This window comes from Cryptomeria japonica, chromosome 8, assembly GCF_030272615.1.
Source record: "Cryptomeria japonica chromosome 8, Sugi_1.0, whole genome shotgun sequence".
Lineage (NCBI taxonomy): Eukaryota > Viridiplantae > Streptophyta > Pinopsida > Cupressales > Cupressaceae > Cryptomeria > Cryptomeria japonica.
The window spans coordinates 725,361,555-725,387,020 of record NC_081412.1 but is presented as its reverse complement, the minus strand read 5'-3'; the positions used below and the strand labels follow the sequence as shown (position 1 = coordinate 725,387,020).

The 25,466-nt window shown below is 36.3% G+C and overlaps 1 protein-coding gene across 1 annotated transcript in view; it reads left to right on the top strand.

The window, feature by feature from the left end:
* LOC131046750 (autophagy-related protein 9) overlaps positions 1-20,275 on the top strand; it is a 39,241-nt gene extending 18,966 nt beyond the window's left edge. Inside the window, exons 4-11 of the mRNA XM_057980538.2 lie at positions 6,616-6,838; positions 7,507-7,686; positions 7,820-8,026; positions 17,554-17,631; positions 17,754-17,824; positions 17,980-18,090; positions 18,250-19,375; positions 19,497-20,275. Coding sequence (XP_057836521.2) covers positions 6,616-6,838; positions 7,507-7,686; positions 7,820-8,026; positions 17,554-17,631; positions 17,754-17,824; positions 17,980-18,090; positions 18,250-19,375 — 1,996 coding nt within the window. The 3' untranslated portion in view covers positions 19,497-20,275. The remainder of the gene's footprint in view (positions 1-6,615; positions 6,839-7,506; positions 7,687-7,819; positions 8,027-17,553; positions 17,632-17,753; positions 17,825-17,979; positions 18,091-18,249; positions 19,376-19,496) is intronic.
* The last annotated feature ends 5,191 nt before the right edge of the window (positions 20,276-25,466 follow it).

The following is a 25,466-nucleotide window of genomic DNA, read 5'->3' as shown; positions in this document are numbered from 1 at the left end:
CCATGAAAAATGAAAAGTGGTGCTATAGAAATTTAATTTAACCAATTTTTACATGGGGCTGTTCCCATCTCAGTTGTGGGTTTTACTAGATTTTTAACAATGCTCTGATATATCAAACACCAGCTTCATCAAAGCAGATATGTCAAACACCAGCTTCATCATTACATGCTTCTTTCACTTGGTAGCGAGTTATTGCAATTTTATTTTTATTTTTAATGCCACCATAAATCTTGAGATGTACACAAACAATCATCTTGTTCCATTGTTCAACAATAATTTTGTACGCTTTGTGGAAAAATGTTTCCAATGGGTCTTTCTTCTTAGTTGCCATTATTTCCCTGATTTTCTCTCTGTCAATGTCATCATATCTCACCTAAACATGCTTGATCAATATTGGAGAATTTGATCATACTTAGGACCTATGTCACAGGATACGGCGATTTTCATGGATGAGGTTCGAATTTAATCGAATTTCAAGCTTCTATAAAAAAAATCGAATTTAATCGAATTTCCTCTATAAAGCACTGCTATCCACCTCTAAACACAACTCAGCTGGTCGTGAGTATTCTTTGTATATGCTTTGTATCTATTGGGTCATGGGTGTTTGCAACTGCTGGGTCGCCCTCGGATTTTCTCCAACAAGGGTCGCTATTCTGATAATTTATTTGAAGTATACATATATTTAAAAATAAACAAAATTATAGAAGGCGAATTTTATCCGAATTTTTTTTCGAATTTTTCCCTTGTCGAATTTCATCCGAATTTCATGGCTGTCGAATTCGAACCTTGTGACTTAGCTTATGACGACTCAATGAAATCACAAATGCTCCACACAAGTTCACTAATCATTATTTGGGACCAATGCAACCTTTTGGATTTCTTTGTATCAACTTGCTTCCTTGCACTGCAATCATTGATAAATACCATGGCACTTAATGCCTCACACATCTTCAGATATTGTGTTAGGATGATTGTTTGTGAGGCAAATGGAGTTGCAGCAATCCAATATGGTTTTAGAAAATTAAATTAAAATAACAAAATATATGATCTAAAAAGTAAAAATAAATACTGAAATGTAGATTAAATATTTAAAATGAACTTAAAATAAATAAAAAAAACATTTAAATTTCATAAACATGCATTCAACAATTCCAACTTGAAGGTGGTTTTGAAGATGGTAGGTGACATATGATGATTAGTTACAAATGTCTAAATCTCATTAACCTTGGTGTATATTTCTTTTATCCACTTGATTTGCGTACTAATCTTTTTCATCATCAAGTTGAGCAAGTGGATAACATGAGGTGTTTGGAATATGTTCTAGCATTTCACCTCTATCAACAAACCCATAGCTTTGCAGCTTTTAGTTTAGTATGCTATCACTAGGACAATGCTATGAGGACCAATTATCTCAGTGGACATCTATCAAGATGTTTGCAATGAAGTTTCCATCTTTCACTCGCCCGTAACAATAATTTGCCTTAAAAATTTTGCCCCCTTAGGGCACATTGCAATCATGAGTCCTTTTTTGTGAAATCTTCATCCACCTTAAATAAAGGGCACTTCTGTTGCTACCCATGAATCCCTAATTGGTTTGAATGAAATGTCTACACCTTTATTCCTTGGCTAATAAGGTGGTGCATACTTCTTCATAGGCAAGACCTTTTCCATTATGGGTGCCTCATTATTTCCTCTCACCATTCTCATGAGTATGGTGATATGAGGATGAAAAGAAGTCCGTTAGCATGCAACGGTACAACTGATCATTGGCACTGCTCCTTGCCTCATTTTTAAATGTCCTTTCTAAGGCCTTGCTTCTTCAAAAGGAAAAAAAGAGGGACTATTACATTTTTTAGAAGATGGTGTCACAGGACATATATGTATGAAACAGACTACAAGAGTTGTGCAAGGTTGCCCTATATGGGTCTTGGAGGATATGTTCTTGGCTGAAGGATGAGATTTCCATCTAGATTTCTTTGCTGCAATATTCTCTTCCAATTGTTCTTTGATATAAACGAGAATTTACCGCTTTTGCAACTAATTTTTGTGTGGCCCACCACAAACTTTGATGCCTTGGCCAGAAATTGCACGAAAGTGGGTTTTCATTCAACTATAGGAGTTCCTATACTTGTTCAAGCATTCGCTACAATGCCATTCATAACAAGTGCCCCCAACAAGCTACTTAATCATTGTCATATCATGCAAGTGGCGCTAATAGTGTAAATTTGATAGCCCTATCCAACTCTTGGTCCACTAAGCTAGAATTTCCAGCCACTGCAATCTATACTTGTATCGACACATGTTAAGATAAACAAATATTAGGAAAAATATAAAAAATACAATTATGCAATTGTAGGTTACCATTACTTGTTAGAAGATTAGGAAGAAAACAATAATTTAATCCAGGATACCATCATTGTTAAACAAATCAACAAGAAATTGAAAATCTACAGAAATGTGTTTCTAAAAGGAAGAAAATTTTTAAGTGTAGGTTGTTAACAAATTTAAAAAAAACCTATAAAAATATAAATGAATTTACCTTGAAATTTGAAAGACATTTCTCCTTGATACAAGTGCTGTGATCTCTGTAGCACCTAGCTTACACTCCTTGAGGCATAGGAAAAATGCTTCGATGACACTTGAACACATAGAGAACTAGTATCTTTGAGCAATGAGTAGAAAATGATTTTGGGTGAGGGAGAAATGAGAGGTAGGAATATGTTTATGTATTTGTTTTCAACTTTATAAAATTTTGTAGTTATTTAAAAGTCACATTTTAGGATTAGTTAGGGTTAGATTTTTTATTTGTTTTTTGTGTTAAAAAATTGGTTTTCAAAATCTTTTTAAGAAATTTCATTTAAAAGAATTATCATGTCCTCCCTGGTTTTGACTGGGTTCTCCCTCAATTTGCCAAAGGAATGGTCTTGGGCATAGCCATTCAGCTCAAGTTTGTCTTAGTCAGGTTTAATGGTTAGGCTGGGGATGGATGTTATCTAAATCCAAGCGGAACTAGGAATCATAGTTTATTGCGATCTGTATTTAGTATTTACTTAAGATTTCTAACTTCAGTAATCCTATGCGCTCAATTAATTTCCTTTTAAAGTTATTTTCAGCAGTAAAAGTTTTCAATTTGCTAAATTATTTATCACATTTGACATTTTTTATTACAGTAATTTATGTTGACATAAACAATCCACAGGCACTATCGACAGTGTCTGACTAGGGTGTTGTTGGTGGTGTTTTTATGCACTATTCAATAGAGAATAAAATACTAAGTATTCTATCCTCTCTTGAACCAAATCCTCCCAAGTGCTAAGCTGTGTGATCAAATGGGATGACCCCAAGGTTCCAAATATCAGATCTTGACGTGCTCTTGGATAGACTCAATGTTATGATGTGATTTTGCTGGAATCACAAGGAGACTTATGCTGAATCTTGAATTCTTGAATGTCATTGGAACATGGAAATTAACTTGATTTGAAAAAAGGAAAAAAGGATAAAGGGTTTAGAAAGCTGATCTAATCCTAGGAATGCAAGAGCGATGGACAATCTTTGGTGAAACTCAACTAGACTACTCCACAAAGTTCAGTGCTATCTCCCAAGGTAAGCATATGATGTTCAAATCGCTACCATGAACATAGACACCATCAAGATGATGCATATCACTAAAGAAGTAGCAATTGAAGTTAAGCTTGGCTAAATGAGTTCAGTTGGCTACGCAAGATACTTCACAATCAATGAAATACTATAGTATGAATATAGGAGTTTCACCATTAATCAAGCACAAAGATCTTTCATTTATCTAATTATCATCATCTAACATGAGGATCTAACAAGAGACCATGCAATTATCTAGAAGAAACAACACATTTCACCATGAATTCAATGAAAAAGATGTTTATTTACAGGCTTGGCAACAATTTCTGCCTTCTCCTCCTACTCTATTGCTAACTATTGCTATCTAACTATTGAACCATTGTTTGCTATTGAACTATTAACCTTTACAAATGAGAAATTGAGCCTTATATAGATAGCTCTTTACAATGAGTGGCTCAGATTGATTCATAATCAATGGCCAAGAGTGAAAGATAGAAACCCTAATTAGGGTTTGTTACACCCATTACATAGCATTTAATGCTTGACCAATAATAAAATTACAATAAATATGTCACATGTCCTTCAAACTTTGTGCCCACATGTGGTAGTTATTTGTCTCATTGGATGAGTTAGGTGCATCAAATCTAGACACCTTGAATTGGAATGATGGGTGAAGGTGAGTTGGTGATGACTGAGTGCCACATCATCTCCTTGTTTCTTGTAACTCATCACAAGTTGCAGGTGATTGAGGCATATCTCTTGATACTCTATTTCCAAGATCAATCATGAATGAGACGAACGTAGGATATATTCCCAAATTGCATCATCCTTGGAGATCAATCTTTCTAACTTTGATTACTCTTCTGGAACTGTCTCCTGTCTTGATTGCCTTTACTGGAAACCTCTGTCTTGGATAACTCTCTTGATGTACTGTCTAGTGAAATCTCTCTCTTCATGAAGCAAGCTGGCATCCTCATGTTGCATATACCTCCTTAGCCTAAAGTGTAATGTTGAAAGAGTGAAGTAGATGTGTTGACCCCCTTTGATGCTACACCCTACACTTGCTTTATAGTGTCTTTCCTTGACGTCGTGAATGCATTGATCATACTCCTCCTTGCCTTCTATCTCACTTGTCTTTAACTTGCCATCATCTTTGAGCTGATCTTCATCAGTTGTTGCTAAGTTTTTCCATACCTTGAATCTCTCTCCTCACCTTAATTATGTTGAAGTGTGGATGTTGTTCATCTTCACATTGTTGTCTTCTTTCTATCTACTTCCTTGGGCTTGGGCACTATAAACTGATCTCCTACATGTCGTTATCTCCCCCAAGTGATGAAGTTCCTCCTCCCTTGCTTTCATAACCTGAAAAGCAAACAAACCTTGATCAAGATATAGAAGAAAACAATATCATTTGTAGAATCTGAAATAAACTCCCTTTGTTTAATTTCTGATTTTCACCTTCAAGGTATGATTCATGTGTCAGGTCGATTCTGATTAAAGTTTCTGATTTGGAATGTTTTCAAGGTCCGAGACGTATGATTTCCATTGGTTACAGGTCTGAGTTTTGACCTGATTCTGATCTAGATACATGCATGGTCGGGCTTTTCAGAGGTCATTGGAAGTGACTTAGAGCAGGTTGGACTTTTGACCTTGCACTGGAAGTTCGTGAATTTGGGGTGGCATTGGCAGTGCTTGTCAATAAGTTCAGACTTTTGATGGGGCACAGGAAGTTCGGGCTTTTTCCCCCTCACTGCTAGTGACATCAAGAAGTTTGTGGATTTAAGGGTCTACTGGCAGGAATCATCCAGCAGGTTGGACTTTTTACCCTTCACTGACAGTGGTCAGGCTTTTAGGTAGGCATTGACAATGCCTGGTTTGTGGTTAAAGCCCTTAGGTGGAAGCAAAGACTTCCAATATCCATCATATACATGCTTTCAAACTTCATTTGTTCCCTTCTATCTTATTTGACCCATTGAATTCATCTTCCCATTATCGTTTTAGTCATCATTTCTTGGTATCCTTTGGGTGGGGTTTTGAATGCCCACTAGAAGTGTTATTTATGTGGTTGGAGATTTGAGGCATCATTTTCAGTGGTCAGGGTTTTCACCTCCCACTGACAGTGGTTGTGGTTTTGAGGGTGCACTGATAGTGGTCGGGATTGTCACTACTCATTGACAGTGGCATCAAGATGTCAAATTACTTGCTCCATTAGCTTCTTTAAAGTACTTCCCCTCATTGCTAGAAGATTTCGCCCATGTCAATCATCACTATCCCTTAAAACATCAAGCATTTACTTCAAGAAATGTTCATCTTACCAAGTGCAAAGACTTCCACGCCTTAATCGGGCTTTTGATGGGGCACAAGAAATGCTTTTTGAGCTGGTTGGACTTTTGGGGGGTCATTGACAGTAGGATGAGGCAAGGCGGGGTTTTGGGGGGTCACTAACAGTGACCTCACATGCTTAATTTTGTGAGCAATGGCACTCACCTCACTCATTCTAAGGGTCTTTATCATCAACAAAGCCTTTCCACGGTTGTTTAGGCTTTCATCTTGATTGTCTTGCATCTAACATCTCAATTCTTATGGCTGACTTCCACACTTGCACTCAACATTGCACCTCTGATGATGATGATCAAATGAAATGATCATCATATATCTTCCATCATTAAGGCTTTAAAAGGCTACTCTGACTCAACTCTACTTAGAGAGAAAGACGTGACATAATCACTTCTTGACAATCTGGGGCATCACACTTCCTACAAGTAAAAGGTTAATAGCTAAAGATTACCTGGCGACTAAACTAAGACAACTAACCTAGAAAGCGGAAAAAAGTGGGGGTCCCCATTGGTATTGGGGCGATGTGTGAAAATGTTACAACAGGTGTCAGAAGTAGTTTTGGCAATTAGACTACTATATTTTCAATGAGTAATTTAAGCATCTTATCTGTTTTCTACTGCATTTAATTTTATCTTAGAGAATAATGGAAAGTTGGTGCTTACAGAGGTCTATTCAATGCAGGAATTTTTTGATTCGGAGGGATTTCATCAATAATCCTGGATCGCTGAGAAAGAGGCTCATGATTGTTGGATTCCTCATGCTTGTTCTTTGTCCGTTTCTTGTTATTTTCATGTTGGTATATCTCTTTCTGATGCATGCAGAACAGTTCTACAATCATCCAAGTACAGCATTATCAAGAAGGTGGTCTAACTTGGCAAAATGGCTCTTCAGAGAGTTTAATGAGGTATGCTTACAAATGCTATGGCTAAGCTTTTGATTTGGATCCAAAGGTGAACCAGCTATTAATCTTGAGTGTTGCTATTGATAGGATTTTTTAATAAATCTATTGTCCAGATATCATGTGAAATGATTTTTAGCTTGGAGCAAAAATGTTAAAAACATCAATTTTAATATGTTCTTTATAAGCATGACTAATGGACAGCCCAAATTTCCAGGATTAGTTGGCTTCTTCATTTCCAAATTATTATAAAATAAGAAAAGAAAAAAAAGAAAAAATGTTTTGTCCAGAGTACAATAAAAAACAACCATTCAGTTGTAAATGCAGTGAACCATTGGCAGGATTTGATTCTTTTCTGTAAATTGGAGCATTTACATTCAATCTCACCGTGCTTGCAGGCCTTATCAAGATGAATGCTCGCAGGCCTTTTCAGTAAATTGTAGATATGTTCAAAAGGGTCTAGGGTGCTTTTTTGTTGGATAATTATCTCTTAGATAGTTGTTGACCAGGAAGCTGCATGTATCCAACTAATGTTCAAGACCAAATTGAAATGATCATTTTTATGTTAGTGTATTGAACTCTTTCTGATATAAATCTTTTCAATCCCCTTACACATGACTCAAAATGCTTGTATTACATTAATAATAATTGTTCTTTCCATCTATCTTTTTCAGCTGGAACATCTTTTCAAATCAAGGCTCAGTGGGGGGATTGAACATGCAAATGATTATGTGAGGCAGTTTCCTTCACCTGTTGTGTCACTGATTGCCAAGCATGTCTCATTTGTGGCGGGTGGTTTGGAAGCTATCCTTATATTTATTGCCATCTTGGAGGAGTCCCTTCTTGAAGGACAAGTATGTATCTTGCTGACAACATATCAAGAAAAAGAAATTGGTTACATTTTGTGATAACATTGAAATCTACTAGCTGTAGGGAAGAAGAAAAGGTTGTAAAATTCCTAACAATCTTCTTTGCTTGGGGTTGTAGCTTTTTGGTCGAAATTTGCTATGGTACACTGCTGTGCTTGGTGCTATAATAGCAATCAGTAAAAGTCTTATCACTGAGGATTTCCAAGAGTTTGATCACGAGGGGACAATGGCATTAGTAGCTCAGCATTCACATCATATGCCAAAGAGTTGGCGTGGGGCAGAGAATTCTGAATATGTACGAAGAGAATTCGAAGCGCTCTTCCAGGTAGAGTTTATTTAGTGCTGCCTGTTTTTCTTGTAATTAAAAGCCTTGTATGACAAACATCCAATCTAGTTGCCATTGTTTAGTTACTACAACAAATCTTGACAAGAGTGCAAGTTCAACTATATTCACTAATGCTGTTTTTGTGAAGTGCATGGCCAATAGCAGCTTCATTGGTTGTGTCTTACAAACTTATTTCTAGTATATTAGAAGACTGTTACAATCTCGAAAGACAACAATACTCTTTTTTATATTTTTATTTTTGGTATTTCAGAATAAATTTTACAAATATGGCTCCTTTGAGCAGATGATTACAAAAGAAAACAAAACTTCTGCATAGTCAATGTCAACTACCGAAAAGGAACAGGTCCAAAAGAGCACAGAGCTCAGCTACATTATATCACATGACAAAAAAATATGTAACACAAAACCAGAGCTATTTCTGCAGTTTTTTCCCTTTGTCTCTAGCTTCTCCTTTCTTATCCATTGCTTTGAGCACATTTTCAGCTTGACTTTCACTTCCCTTGATCCTGAACTCCATGTAATCTCTGATCCACCAATTAGGATATACACTAATGGGCACATAAATATATGGAGTGTGAGCATCACCACTGTCATTGCCAGATGAAGAATCAACCAGAGCTTGCAGATTCTTAGTCTTGAGAGTACCAGCAGGCTCAGGAAGTCGAATGAGCCAACCAACTGGCCCTTATTGAATATATCAGCAGCAACCCTATCCATCAAATTAGGAACCTCCTCGTTCTGATTGTTTTGCTTGGTTGGAAAAGGAACACCCTGAACAAAGAAGTTGACATCTTCTGTATCTTTCTTCATTTGATAGCTAGTCTGCAAGGAAATCAGAATCATCGGAGAAGTTAGTGAGCACCTCTTTTCTCCTTGGAAATATTATTTGTTTCTTGAAAGCCAAATTGAAATAAACCACAATATCAGTAGAAAGCACCACCCAAAGTTTATTCCAGAGTTTAGAAATTTTGACAGAGAGAAAATTAACTCCAAAAAGAATATCTCACCAATCAATCACTTTATTAGAACAGTTAACCTAGACTGGAAGGAAACAGTTCCAGACAAGTTGAGCTAAAGGAAATTGAAAGAACAGATGCACGGTTGACTCAATCCTACCATAGACAAGATGACCATTAACATTAGACAAAACAATCAGTTTTAGATAAACCAACAGCACCCTAAAAATGTTGGGATAGGTGTCAAACACCTTCCAATCCTAGCTTTCATAGTTGTTTAATTAATTTTGTATTTATTTTTTGTATCCACATAGTTAAGGTGTCCCACTTGGAGTTGTGTTATGTGCCCACTTGTAGTTTAAATTATGACAATTATAAGTCTCACTTAGTGTAATGGAAGTTGGTAATTGCAACTATGACAATTTTTGAGTATATAAGAGCTTGCATTTTAGATACAGCTTGTAAGAGGGAGTTACTTAATGGATTTGGAATTAATTGAGAAGGATCTTTATTTAAACTAAGATTATAATGAGCATGATTCCAAAATAGAGAATAAGACCAAACAGAACACGTGAGTTGGTGATGGTAGTTTCTATTTTTATTATTCAATGAAGATTTTAACTGCTTCCCATGCCTTCCAAATAAAGCTGAAGATAAGTAAACCATTGGGTTTAACTTGAACAATCCAAAAAGTAGATCCAAAAAATGTAGACCATGTCAAATCAGGTATTTTGTAAATTACTGGTTCTGGTATGGGTATCGCAACTTGCTATGGTGGTACATGAGTTTTTTTCCTTGGGTACCATATATATATATATATATCTGATAAGCAATCATATAAAATAGGAAAGTTACAGATTCATCTTCATTATACAAAGGAGACCATGGGTTATCAGTAAAATCCATGGTTTCAGTCACAATCAGATTGTTGATTTTCATTCTTTGGCCCTAAGTAGACCGCTGATTTTCCAGAATATGCAGAGTCTGAGCCAAAAAGGACCAGACCATGGGTTATCAAAGAAATCGGTAATTTAGCAGGAGGAGATACTCTGGATTTTTGGGATAAGGGTGGTCAAGCAAAGTAGCAAACCTTTAATTTCTGAAAAAGGGGTGATTTGGCGTTTTTGGTGAAAATCAGGGCTTCGGAAGCCAAGGAAACTTTTATGTTTTATTGCTTTTATAAAGGTTTTAAAATGATTTTTAAGGCCCAGCGGCTGCGATTACGTCAGGGTCCTGCTTGGTACAAGGACCCACAGGAAACTTGGGGTGCCTAGGTGATACAGTTGGTGTACCTGTAATGAACAGGATGCATACTGAACCCATATGTGTACGGCAGGCAGGACAGGAAGACCTGGTAAAGTATGGTATTTCTTTTAGGAAAACTGACTCTTATATTATGTCTAATTAATACTTTCCAAGGTTCATTGCCATCCAAGGCATGTATAATCCACTTGTTAATGAAGGAAAGACCAAGGATGAACAATTTCCTTAATCCCATTCCCTTAGTTTCTCTACGTTAGTGCACATATTCCAGAAGGCAACATACCTTTTTCATACCTAACTAAAATATAAGATGAGCAAACCAGTCAGCAATAGGAATAGAAGATGGTATAAGAAGTCAATTTTTTTGGCTAACTAGAAACCTACTAGTTAGAAACAATAGATAACATTGACAATTTGAAACTTTACTAACAACCTTATTCATAATTCAACTCCACATTTCTTTTAAAGAGGGTTCTAAACCAAATGGAATCCATAAAAGCCTAATTATTGACAACTCATTGTTATTGACAACTCACAAAGAAGGAGATTTGCTGATAGAGATTCTAGATCTTGAAACTGAACATTCTGATTAGTTTCTAAACTTCATTCCAAGTTGTCTAAATTCTTTTTGCTCAATACAGGGAAGATTGAATGCCATTGGAAAACTAGATTTCACCAAGGTCATCATTATTTGGAAGGGTCAGAGCTTTTTCAGGATGGCCAAAAGAACAACCCCTAAACAAAAAAGTTCAAAGCTAGTGCAAGGAGAAGAGGACAGCCCTGTCTAATAGAGCTTTCAAGAGAGAAGAGTTGGGAAGTTCACCATTGACAGTAGCATGAGCAGAGGCATCTTGGAAGAGGATCTCCACATCTACAAAAAGCTTTTCCAAAACTCAAAGATTTCATAATCAAAGGAATAATGCCCCATACAATTCCCTCATATGTTTTCTCAAGATTAATAAAAGACACGCAAATGTTCTATATTAAGTTCTTTATCAATTGTGTTCCTTTCCAAATTGTATCAAGGTATTCCAATACATCTCTTGACAAAGCCAATTTGAGAGGGGAGATTATCATGGGAAAAACCTCATTTATTCTTAAAGCAAGAACTTTTGCAAAGAAATTGAATGAAATATTTATAAGTGTAATGGACTTCCAAATTTTAAACTCTTATTGATCTCCCTACGCAGAGAGCCAACATAGATTGCTTCCTTGTGAACTTTTAAAAGAAATTGCATAGTTCTTTTTTTTTTTGGTAGAACTTAGTAGGGATGCCATTACAGCCAGAGGGCTTCCATTGCTAATGGAGCTCCGATCATAGTATGAGTCTTTTCCAAAGAGATGACCTCATCCAACTTCTTAGAGAAATGTTTATTGAGCTTAAAAGAAACAATTCTATTAATGATCTCTACCCTTGTTTCCCACATTCTGTTACCTTCAAAGGCAATCGAACATTTGTAGAAATCATGAAAGGACATTCTGATTTGTGCTTCATATTTCACTTTAACACTCATCAACATCAATGACTACTTTTTCCCCAGATTGCTTGAACTTAAGAAATGTTTATTGAGCTTAAAAGAAACAATTTTGCCAATTACAGTATGAGCCAATCATACTATGAATCTTTTCCAAATAGGTGACCTTGTCCAACTTTTTAGAAAAATGTTTATTGGGCTTGATGGAGTCAGTCATAGTATGAATCTTTTCCAAAGAGATGATCTCATCCAATTTCGTTGAGATATGTTTATTGAGCTTAAAAGAAACAATTTTGCCAATTATATCTCTATCCTTATTTCCCACACCCCGTTATCTTCAAAGGTAATCAAACATTTGTAGAAATTGTGAAAGGACATTCTGGTTTGTGGTTTGTATTTCACTATAACACTCGTCAACATCAATGGCGATATTTTTTCCCTAAATTGCTTGAACTTAAGAAACTTGAAAAAATAACATTACCCTTGTCACCAAGTTTAATTCAAGTCAATCTAGAGCAAAGTATAGCTCCCTTACCTTCATAATTCAAGTCACGTCTCTAGGAGGTGTTTCAATTGTAATGATTTCTTTTAAAGACAAACATCAGAGGGAGATTTCAAAGAAAAACAATTGTAGATCTAGACTTCTTCAAAGGAAAGGAGAAATTCCAAATATTAAGAAGAGAATTTTTGTAGGTCGGATCTTCCATGTTAGTTTTTTTCATCTGGAATTAGCCTCTTAAAGAATTGAGGAGCCAAAGGAGTAGAAGAGATAAAATATATTTCTATCTCAATAGGATGGTGATCAGAAATATGGTAAGGGAGAGCTTCAACAGCATTGCTATTATCAACTATTGAAACACTTTAGAAACTTATGTCTATATAGAATTTACTTAATCTCAGAAAAGGGGGCCAATAACATTCAGTTTTCTTTGTAGTTAACTTTAGGCTGAAAGAACTTATTTCCTTCCCAATCAAAATTGCAATCTCCTAGTTTGTCCTCATTATTTTCAGTCATACTGAAGTCTCCTACTAGAATCTGGTGAAAATTAATTTCATTGTTTGCCATCCAACTCTATAAGTCGGCCCTTTCTCTATAGTCAGTAGCAGTGCATATAGAGCAAGATTCCAAAGGATTGCCCATTGACAGAGAGAATTGCCCATGGAATTCTGTTGCAGGTGGAACACACCAAATCAACAACAAGGGATGCCCAATGAGGATTAAAAAGAATAACAACGGCACCTTTTTCTTTGAATAGATTTGACCTCTTGAAGGAGCATTATGTCTAGAATTTTTCTAGATTTATGAAAGGACCTAACAACAAATCTCTTATCTTGGGCTTCAAGCCCTTTGACATTCCAACTAATAATATTCATCTCCTACCAGCCTACTTTTCTTCTATCCTTTCCATCCAACTGAAACCTTCTGTGTCTTGAAATCTTACTCTTGAAAGGTCTCTTACACCTTTTGGGAGGGGGAAGTCCTCAGACCCATTACCTCCTTTGTCCTAGATCAAAGAGGGGTCAGCATTGAAGATTGGGCATCATCTACCGAAGAATGAATTTGAACATTCTGAACAGTTTCTAAACTTCGTCCATTTGATATTCCCACCCCTTTGGAACTAACATTGTGAGGATAAGTGAGTTATTCTCTTGAAGTTACTTCATTAAGAGTTGTATTGCTCACCTTTTAATCACTGTCATATGGAATAATGTCAGGAATAACTACATATTCAATCTGATCAAGAGTAGGATGGGAGTTATCTTCCGTTAGCATCTGAGAATCACCTCTGAAAGTTTACCATTCTTGTTAATATCCATTGTCTCTTCACTAGGTTTCTGAGCCAAGTCTTTAGCAATTCCTATTTCATTAGGGTTTCTTTTGAACTTTTATAGAGGGCAGTTTTCTCTCACATGCCCATCTTTCTTACAGAGAAAACAAGAATTTGAACTACCAAGTCCATTAATTTTGCATGAAAAGCTATACCATGAAGCTCAAAAGGCAAACATTCAGGAGACCAAGAAGACAGTATATGAGAAATAAAAACTCTCATATTCATGAGGCAATTCTCCCAAGGTTTCAGCAGATGAGGAACCATTTATGGGGAGGTACATTACAAATTTTTATCCACCTATGAGCTGACTGTAAAACAACTTCCTCTGGATTAAGACACAAGGTCCTAAGGGAAGGCCCTGAGTGTAGACTGCTCAATGTTGCAGAAGTTCTTAGTGACAACTCTCTTTTGTATATTTCTGCTTTTAAGATATAAAAATCCCTTTTCACAACATTCTTCAAAATGAAATATGTCGGTCAAGCTTTTTCACCCAAACAGAACTGTTCCAGTCATTGAAATATCTTCTAGATGACAGGGCTTCAGGAGTGAGGCAAACCAAGAAAATGCCAGCACAATCCTCTGTTCTCTCTTACCTAAGACTAACTGTATAGCTTCATTGAGTATCGAGATTATGGAAGAGGGAGGCTTGCCTTGTTTACCAGCTATTTCGCCTGATGGTTCGAAGGACCTTCCATCTTCACCCATAATTCTTAACTCAGCACCTTCGAAATCTTTCCCAGGATTTAGTACCTGATTTTCTTACATTTCATGTTAAGTCAAGCAAAAAATTACCAAAGAGCAACTCACTACAAGGGAGTACTAAAATGATTACTAAAGGAGGACAGAAGACATGCTTTGCCCAGCCAAAAAACATTATCGAAAGCCAAGGCCAAAAAGTAAGCACATTAAATATCTAAAAGGTACTAAATTCAAACCAAACAAGAAGCAAAGGGAAACCAAAATAACTAATAGTAGCTTATGGAATAGAAAATTTCAGAGAACATTATATTTGTGTACAAAACAAAACAAATATGCCATCTGGTGTTAAACCTTATATATGTTGTATTAGGAGTGTTTTATCCAGTGTACCAAATTGCAATGCCCTCATGGGATCAACTGTGCAGTTTAAATCTTTTATGGGGTTTTGACATCTTGGGCCTCACTGTTAACCTGGTCTCTGCATAATCAGAAAAATGAACAAAGCTAATGCTTGAGAGTATAAAGAAATAATTACTATAAAATATTAAATATACTAGAATCATGAACAAGTTTGGATAAGGTTGGTTATTTAAATGCATGGGCAATGAATACAAGCCAAAGGGAGGGAAGTCATAACTTGTTGGTGAGTAAACTTCTTAAGTTATTTAACTTATAAATAGAAAATCGAAGATTAAAAAAATAATTAGAAAAGTATAATCTAATGCAAGGGGAGCCTCTAAAATTGGATAACATTAATACCTACTTAATGAGTGTGTGTATGTTGGGTGGGCGGCTGGGAGAAGCATGGGTGTGGGTGCATAAGTATATGTATCTTAAGAGACAAACCAATGAGCTCTGTATTTTTTATAAATTGAAAAAGGTCTTTGGCAATGCAACAGGAAGTGTGGTAGAGTATAAGCACAAAAGGTGTATTGAAGTCACCTTCAGAACTCCTGGACCTCATAAAAGCCCGGGGTATTACCTTTAAATCTAGTAGTATCTTCCCAGAAAAACTTTCCAATTTCTCATAGGGCCGAGTGATGAGTAAGTGGTGAAGTTCAACTCCTTTCTTTGGGGCATAGGGAATTGCAAACTTCCAGGGCATTATCGCCTTTGCAATATTTTGTATCCAGGTTATAAAGATTTTCAAGATGATTGTCTAGTCTCATTTAGTTAAAAGCAAACAAATATGAAATGATCAAATCTATGAAGGTTGTGTATCCTGATATTGCAATTGAAAGCCATGTTTAAAATTATTGAGTAGAAGAAAAAATAATTAAGGAACCGAAACATAAAAGTAATCAAGGAAATGCCCTTAAGTAGTTTGCACGTTACAATCTTGCAATTGGAGACATCATGAAAAGTGGCTACACTAATTGCTTGCAGTTTGGAATCTATAGAGACATGGCATAATTGACCAAAATTGGGAAGTGAGAATTTAGTTCTGTAATGTCCCCACTTTGAAATATAATTTAATTATAAATACTAATAATAAAATTTAAATATTAAAAATTAAATTAAAATATAAAAGAATATAATTAAATATAATTAATTAAAATTTAATTAAGTTAATGAATGGTCAAAAGGCATGGAAAGAAAAGTTACGACTCCGTCAACAATTAGATATAAAAGGGAGAAGAGAACCTCATTTGAGAGGGGCATAATTTGGGAAATTAGAAGTGCACATCTAATTATGAAAGGTTATGTCCCTTTCAAAGGGCAGAAATAATGAAGAGTTGTACTCTTTCAAAAGGTGCTAATGGTAAAAGGGTGTGTCTCTTGCAAAAGGGCATGCATGATGAAGAGGCGTGACCTCTCCCTCACATTGAGAGATATAAAGGAAAGGAATCAAAGCATCCAACAACATCACCATGGATTGGATCAGATCAGAACTGTTATTAAGTTACAGGCAGTAGCATCTTTATCTTTGTTCTTGGTGGTATGCATGGGGAAGCACTGAATATGTATGCTTAATATATAAGCTTGATAATGTTGTTATGTAGAATTTAGTAACAATATTAATATAGATTGCAATATGAATGACAGTCATGCTTCATATATATTCATAATACATGAGAAGTTAGCATACTTATAGTCTGAATCATGTTATTACTGTCAGTATTTAAGAAGATGGGATTGAGTTGTTTCCAAGAGGGGCAGTCTAAATCCAGCCCAATAGGATGATTCCCAAGATAGGGTAGGGATCAGCGTCCCATAAACCTTGAAGGCATAGTTCCAAGATAGGGTAAGGGCTTGGATCTGTAAACTTGGAGGGAGCCTATTGAGTTTGGTATAAGTGCTTGGCAACGTAGTCATCTTCTCCTTCCTTCAAACTGGAGTAGTAACAAGGATTGAACTTTGCATTAAGATTTATGGATGATACAATTAATTATCTAATAATGGAATTAATTGCCTAGTATGGTGGATTGACAATTTATTCATGAATAATTGACGTATTATTTAAAACTATGGAATACACAGATTTGATTTATGTTAAGGAAAGAGCTAAAAATAGAGTTGTCTCCTAATTTATTTAGTTTAAGTCATAAGTATTAAGTATATTGAAATAAATTAATTACTGTTATAACAGGCCTAAACTTAGTAGGGGACATTACAAGTACATTTTTGACAAAAATAAATTATTATTGCTGAATTCTTAAAGTAGAGTGATTGGGTGAATGATGCAGGTGTGGATAAATTGTTTGAAAGACTTAAAAAAACACAAATGGTGATTGATCAATGTTAGGGCTGTGAAAATCATCATACATTGTTAAGGCCAAGAGTTGAAGAGGATTTTTGTGTTACTTAGGTATGGACTTGTTAGTTGTTACTTGGCCTAGTGTGGGTCAAGTTGGAAGTTTGAGAAGTTGGGAAGACCACTTTTGTGGTCCCAACTTGAAGCTGTGTGGGGCCCAGTGTGTTGCAGGATAACAATATTATAAACCTTATCTCTAGGGATTGACTCTAGAATGTGTGTCCAAATTACATTATCATGTTTATCAGTAGTCTGCAAATCTTGTTTGAATCCTATAGACCAGTAGCCTATCATCTTAATATTATTGTATGATACAGAACGAAAGAAAAATACTAGGAGATATTCAATAGAACACTTGGAGTTTCCTTTCTCTATGGTTTCCAGTTTTAATTTCTTAACATTTAGATTACATATGTTAAGCTGACATACTGTTAAAGTACCACTTTCTAAACATAAGCTCCTTTAAATCTCTTCAGAGATTTATTTCAGCAAAGATGAGGACTAACATTTTGCCTTGTTGATGTAGTATACTGGGGTGATGTTGTTCGAAGACATGGCCTCATTGTTTGTGACTCCATACATTCTTATTTTCCTACTACCAAAGGTGCTCATTTTAAGCCTATCATGCCCGCATTTTAAAAAATCTTTACAAAGATGGATCTTTGGAGGTTTTATCTATGAATTGATGAATTTTGTTAAATTTGATCATCTCTAAACCCCATGCAGCAAGTGGATGCTATATTGCAATTCATACAGGATTTCACTGTGAATGTAGATGGTGTTGGAGATGTTTGCAGGTATGTTTTTGGTCCTGTTTTCTAAGGCCCTGATTGTGTCACCTTCAAATAGATTGCATTTTGCATTCCATGTTTCCTTTTTGATCAAAGTGGTAACTTTTGTCAGTGCAAGACGATTATGTTTACAAACCTAATCTTGGAAAATGAATTGGCAGTTTAAGCGTTTTTGATTTTGAACTTCATGGAAACGGCAAATATGGATCACCGTGTAATACATCTAAAGACCGCAGGAGCGGTCAAGGAAAAATGGAAAAGTCATTGCTGAGGTCTGTTTCTTTGTGCATTTCCTATTTGAATGGGCAAAGTGGTAAATATATAATTACTTTGTTGCAGGGACTTTTTTATTGTAAGCACTGTAGGATATGGACAAAATAATGTGTTCATCTTTTAGATATTATTTCTTATGTGTTGTTTGGTATTTCCAGTTTCAAGAGTAGCTACCCCAGCTGGGAGCCAAATGCTCAGGGAAAGCAGTTCCTAGACACTCTTATGGATTTCCGACAACAAGAACAAGACAGACAAGCAATACAGATGTATTCACCTGACCGTACCTCGCAAAAAATGCCATCAATAAGAGGTTTGGGTAGTGCATACAGTTCAGGCTTAAGGGAAGGGGTTCCACCCAGGTTGCCTCTGCCTCGACCTCGTTCTGCGGAAGTTCAGACTGGTCAGTTGGATCAGCCTTGGACTAGTGATATGGAACAAAAGGATCATCTCTACTGGCTTGATCGGTATTATACTTTACAGTCACTTTATTCATCAGATGTGAGGGACAATCAAGATTCTTTGGATGCATTGCAACATAACTTTCTTGCACCTCATACATCAGGTAGACAACATCTTGTGGGTCAAAGAGAATTTAGTGGATTTTTCGGGGATGATAGAGTTGGAAATCATATGGAGGCCTCAACCTCAAGTGCTGTTCAGGATAGTATGTTTCAAGAAGGGACTGCTAGGCAGGCAGGACACATGGGTGAAAGCACCCGGTGGTGGGCAAGAAGAGGGGCTCAGTCAATTCGTGGTTATGAAAGCTTTAGGGAGCCTCCTCTGTTTAGTGGCGGTCAGTTGGAAGGTCCCACTCAGTCAATTCGTGGTTATGAAAGCTTTAGGGAGCCTCCTCTGTTTAGTGGCGGTCAGTTGGAAGGTCCCACTCAGTCAATTCGTGGTTATGAAAGCTTTAGGGAGCCTCCTCTGTTTAGTGTCAGTCAGTTGGAAGGTCCCATTGATGAGCTGTCTTATGGTAGTCACAAAGAGGAGGGTATGGTATCCGGCATGGAACAAGCTTCTGCTCTATATGCAAGCAATCTCATGAAAGAATCTTCTGCCTCGTACAAAAGTGATTTCATTGATAAAAATATAAATGCATTGCATTTTCCTTACAATAATGAAGGCCGGGACACAATATGGGCAATGAAGGAATCTTCTGGTACTTATGAAAATGATTTTTCTGATGAAAACAGTGGTCTGCTATTTTGTGACATGCCTGGACGTCCAGTTCATACCTCCCAAGAGAGAATGAGGTCTGAAAGCAACGAGATAAAAGAAGAATGAGTAAGTTTCCATGCCCATTTAAATTGTCCCCAAGATGCTTGAGTACTTTTTATCTCAACATTCAGTTTTTGTGTTTATTTTCTCTTATTTCTCGTTTTGTGAATGTTTTGTCTTTCTACAGAGCATAAAATTGTTTTATCATCATTTCATTCTAGAAGGGAGCTGTTTCACTGCTTTGGGATGGTCATTTCAAGAATTTTCTTCAATGAACTTTAACGCATTGATGGATGGGTTTTCTGATGGAGCACATCTCATTGAAAGATTTAATGTCTCGGATCACAGCTACTCATTATGTGCACAAAAAAACATTGCACCCAGAAGTTGCAGCAGTTGTACTCTTGTATATAAATCATGATAGATTTTGTTGATTGGTGCTGAATGCTTTGTTAGAAGCTGCAAGAGAAAGCATCTAAATGGTTATCATGTGATAATATTAAGGTGTTGGCTTTTAGGCCGTCATTGATCAACTGGATTTTTCCAGTTAAAACAGCAATTTGATTGACTTTTTAGCACTATTATTCTCCCTGGCAGTTCAAAAATGATGCATCACATAAGAAATCAATATCACCAGTTGACTGACAAGCAAATGATTCGACATCAGAAAAAAGCTTGTTCTCATGCTTTACTGATATTCTTTACAACAGAAGAAATGATTATTTATTTGTTTCTGTAGATAAAGGCCAAGAGCTCTTGGGAATAACGTCATGTCCACTGCCGATCAGGTTTTCTGGCATGAAACATTCCATAATTCAGGAATGCTTCACATCTTACTTTTGCCACCAAAGTGTTCTGAACCTACCTTTGAAGCATAAAGAAGCTAATTTTTGATGCTTTAATGTCAGCAACGCAGGGAGACTGTGTACAGTTTATGAAAAATATTGATCATCTTTTATCTGGTTATTCTTTAGCATCTTTATAGGGAGAACTTCTTTTATTGATGATTTGATGACATTCGTTGTGATCTTCCATGTAATGTTTGGAAGACAATTTTTTCACCTTATTATGCAATATTGCTACATTCAGAACTATATTTTAGGGACAATAACAGGGGTACAAAAACATGGTCTGTTTTATGTCGTGTGCTATTAATTGATCGGTTCTAAGCCTCAATAAAAGTGGAAGTCTCGAACGTAAGTCAAATTTAAAACTTACATTGCTAACATGGGGTTCAACATTGCATTGATGTGTATTTTTTGGGTATATAAGGAGGTCAATCTTTTTAATCCAGGGGAGCTTTATATTCACTAGAGATTGAACCTAGTTTTTTTGTTACTGACTTACCATTTCAGCAAGTCAACCCAATCAATGAAGTATGTACTGATAGATATCATTTTTTTTGACATTTATAAACAATGCATTGCTTCCAGAGATCAAAATCTCAGGGCTATTCTTAATGGGGCCCCAAAGTCGGACGCATCTATTCTGGCTCCAAAACGACAGTACGGATTGACTAACACGCGTGTTAGTCACGCATTTTACACCGCCGATTTTGCAATTAACGGCTGCGATTGACTAACCTGTCGCTAATACGCTGTACGAAAGGTCCGTTTTGGAGCCAGAATAGACACAGCCCCCAAATTCGGGGTTTGTCTTTCTGAGGACAATATTTGGATTTTGTTTGGATTTTGTTGGCAATAAATCTCAAGTATTTAGCGTGCGGTGGAACAAGAAGTTATTTTCTCACGATAAGCCTTTTCCGTAAAGTATGACTTGGTACCAACTTTGTCCGTGGCATGACAGTATTTGGCCTTTTAGTTCGTGAGTCCTAAATATTTAGAATGGAGAAAGTCTGTTCAGCATTTGGCCAGCAAATGCTGTCAATGGTGCCTTTAGGTTGGAGAGCAAAGTTTTTTTTTTTAATGTTGGCTAGGGAGATTGGATATTTATGTTACATATAACTGGGAAGAGGTAGTTTTATAGCTTTTGTTCATGAGAACCAGAGATATAATAAAGCTGAGATATTAATGGATGAAGCAATGGAGGTGTTAGATTCTGGACTCAAACTCTCGACCTAGGTTGAATGAACGAATGAGTTTTAATGATGTCCATGAGACCATCAGTTTATGGGACCAAGAGTAGCATCTTTAACAATTCAATAAGCTAGCGGTCTTGTGAAGTCTTGCTTCTTCAAATGTCTTTTTTAGAGTGTACACCTTCAAATTGTCCTCATATAGCATACAAATATCTTCATACACCGCACACTCAAAGATGAAGTGACATTCAGTTTCAATTGCCCCTTTATTGCAAAAAAGACATTCTTTCCTCCCAATCCTCCTTTGCAATTAGATTCTGGACTCAAACTCTCGACCTAGGTTGAATGAACGAATGAGTTTTAATGATGTCCATGAGACCGTCAGTTTATGGGACCAAGAGTAGCATCTTTAACAATTCAATAAGCTAGCGGTCTTGTGAAGTCTTGCTTCTTCAAATGTCTTTTTTAGAGTGTACACCTTCAAATTGTCCTCATATAGCATACAAATATCTTCATATGCCGCACACTCAAAGATGAAGTGACATTCAGTTTCAATTGCCCCTTTATTGCAAAAAAGACATTCTTTCCTCCCAATCCTCCTTTGCAACTGTCCATCTATCCGTCTTGCATCTTAGATGGTGGGACCTCGTTCTAATCTGGGCAACAAGAAATCTAGCCTTTCTCTTAATTGACACCCTTAAATAGTCTTTATACCCATGTTCATCCAACAGGTTAAACTCTTTGATATAATGATTTTTTTTTGACCAATCTGCTTTGTTCACATGGCAGTTCAAAATTTTTCACATGAACTTTTTAATATGCTCATTATTTTTTGGACAATCTTTCAAATTGATGTCTCACTTGTTGATCCATTTAATATTTTGTTTCATCCAAGTTTTCTTCCTTTTTAATTCCTCTTCACCCACCATTTTGGGCCAATGTTGCTCATCCATGTTTCTAAGTTTTTTAAATAACTTATCAAACAAACTATACTTGTGTAGTACCATTTCTTTTACCCTCACACTTTTTTTTGGTGAGTGTCCCTCCACGACAACATCGAATCTTAGAGATTCTTGTCCCATGTGTGTGTGCATCTATTGCATACCCTTTTTTAGTTGTAGGTACTTTCTTGAGCACATTTAGATTCTACTTCATGGCTTTCATTGTGACACACAGACTCAATGGATCTATCATGCCTCTCCCTTGTCAGCATTATGGGGGGTTTCTACTGTTGGTGCTAATGCTTCCTTGGTTTCATCTCGGAGATAACCTTCCATCTTTGTTGATCAGTGTTCTTCAGACTATTGGCACCTGTATTTTCGACTAGCAATTTACTCTTGTATGGTTGAGTAGTGTCGTTGGGGTCACTCATGCAGATTCACGTGTCATTGTATTTTTGACTGACATATGTTTTGCTTTTGTTTGCCATCTGATTGTTCGAGTAGTGTCGTTTGGGGCACTCATGGAGATTGTTGTCTTCTTGATCCTAATCATCATGTTGATTTTAGAGGAGGTTCTTCATTCAACACTATAGTAGTTCTCATTTGACAATTGTCTGCAACTTCTTGTGTTTTGAGGATGTTATTCATGTTTCTATTCTTTTGTGGCAACATTTTTTTGGAGGCTTCTTAGTCTTTCATTATTTTTTTAGAAGTTCATGTCTCTTTTCATGCATTGCATCTCTCGCTTTTGGAGGGTTTTTTTACCCACATGGTTTTGGTCCTTTTCTCCGCTTAGAGAGACTTCATTGGTTTGTACATGAGTACCTAATCAAGCCTTTTGTTGTCGGGACCCATTTATGCATTCATGCATTTTGAGTTTTTATACTCACCGTAAGTTTCACTTAAGGGGGGGTGTTAGAGCATATTTAGCTATTAATTGTTTTTTTAACTAGTTATGTTTTTTTTTTTTTTTTTGGCTTAAAGTCCACTTAGGAGTAATTTTCTAATTTTTTTCTGGATTCGATTATGTATGCAATTTTTTGTCATCAACGTTTTGAATCACACTTCGTGATTCATCATTAGGATGCAAAAGAATTCCAAGGAGATGAAATATAGTAATTATTTTAGTTGTGCTAGTTGTGCATCTAGTTTAGCTTTTCTGCACATAGTTTAACTAATTATTTAGCTCCTCATGCTTGGATTTTAGTTCTCATATATTTAGCTTTGTGCTTTCTTTATATGCAGCTCATTGTACAATTATAACTCATCATGTAATTCTGTATTATTTGCTTTTAGGAAATATAGCATTCTTTTGTGCAGCTCCCTTTTGTGGAAGGTGTTCTTGTTTGTCGTTTGGTCTTGTAGGCTTGTCTTGCAAAATTCAACAACAACAAAAAGCCTCTTTCCCTTGAGAGTCCCAAACTTTCTCAATAAAATGTCCAAGAGTGATGCGATGGTCAATGGTGGAATGCTTTGGTCTAAAACCGACTTTCCCTTTTGCTCTTATTCTAGCTCTAAAATTTCTCATTTTTTTTAAAGCCTAGGTGTCTTTGATTTAGAAATTGGCTGGGTCCTCCATCCTATACTCTAATTCTATCTCATATAAGTCTTCATCTTCAATAATTATCTATTCTCTTTAGTTTACAAGATGTTTTTGGGCATCAAGATTGTTTTTATAATATGGTTATTAGTCTAGAATTGAGCTTAAGGTATATATCAATAGGATTATGAAAAAGTCCATGCTCTACATTATTTCAATCTTTAACTATTTGAAAAATAGTGATCATAAGAGTGGTTTTGTTCAATTTTAACACCAAGGAATTTTACAATAGTTATCATTTTCTTGTACTATTTAGAATTTAAAAGGTTATTTCAAAATTCAAAATGCTTTGAAAATGTATCTTAATGTTTGAAGATCTTACAATAAACCTCACATAAGTAAATATCACCAATCATATAATGAAGGACTTGTAGAATTCTTGCATGAAGGTTGCGATGTCTCCCGTGTCTCCTAGTCATGGGATTTTGAATGCTTCTACAATGGCTCCTATTCTCGCTGGTTTCTTTGTGCTTTCTCCAATGGTTTTTGTTGTGTTTGGGTTTGGGCTCTCCAGCGTGGATGTTGTTGTGCTCTTGGTTCCTAAGCTTTTGAGGGTGGCTCTTCCTAGTGATCTTTCTACACTAGTTTTCATTGCTCTTGGGTCTATTGGTGCTGTGGGTGTTGAGGTCCCTCCCCCAAAGCCTCTTTCTACTACCGTAGGATGGAGCTTTGCTAGTGTTGCCGTTCCGCCCAAGAGGAAATCTAGTCCTCTTACTTGTGCCAAGACCTCCATTGTTGTGGTTTGTGGCTATGATGTGGTGCACAATGTGGATTTCTACCAACGTTGTAGTTTGGTGTGTCAATTTGCTTGTCTTTGGCCTTTTTTCCTAGATCTTCACTAATGGGTGATGGATTCTTTGAAACCCTTAGTTGTTAGTAACTCTAAGAATTTGTCAAAAATAACTAAGATTTAGAGAACAATGAATAACACAAATAAGAGAGACAATAGATTGACAAGAAGAAACTGTATACTCATCAAGATGCAAAATATGATCAATCAGATCATTAAAAATTACATATAATGAAGACGAGTCTGCTTATAAAGGCAAGACCATATGGATATGTGAGAACATGATCATGGCATGTGGCTTAATGGGAAACAAGGGTAGGTGAGGGTAGGTAGGATAAATAATAATATATTCCACAAGAGGTGGATCACCCACCGAAGGTGAAATGTAACAAGAAGATAACACCACAAAAGGTGAAATTTCTCCTACAAGTAACTTCCCTATGTGCACGCTTCCTTAAGTGTCTCACATGCAAATTATTATGAAATGCATTACTCTAAGTCAACTTAAGTAAAGTGTAATTATGGGACAATTTACACCAATACCCAAGTGCAACTTAGGAGAATATAGACTCAAGTTAACAATGCAAGATGGGTCCAGACTACTAGGCCATGTTAGGTATCCATGCACAAATGCAATGCAATCTCTCACAAACGAAGAAAGAGAGAAAACCCCAATGGGAAAAAACTACTCTCTAAAAGAGAAGAAAATATTCAAGAACTATCAAAGAAGAATAAGAAGGTCAAACCCCACGTGAGGAAAAGGTCCCCCCCATAAGAGAGAAGAAGAT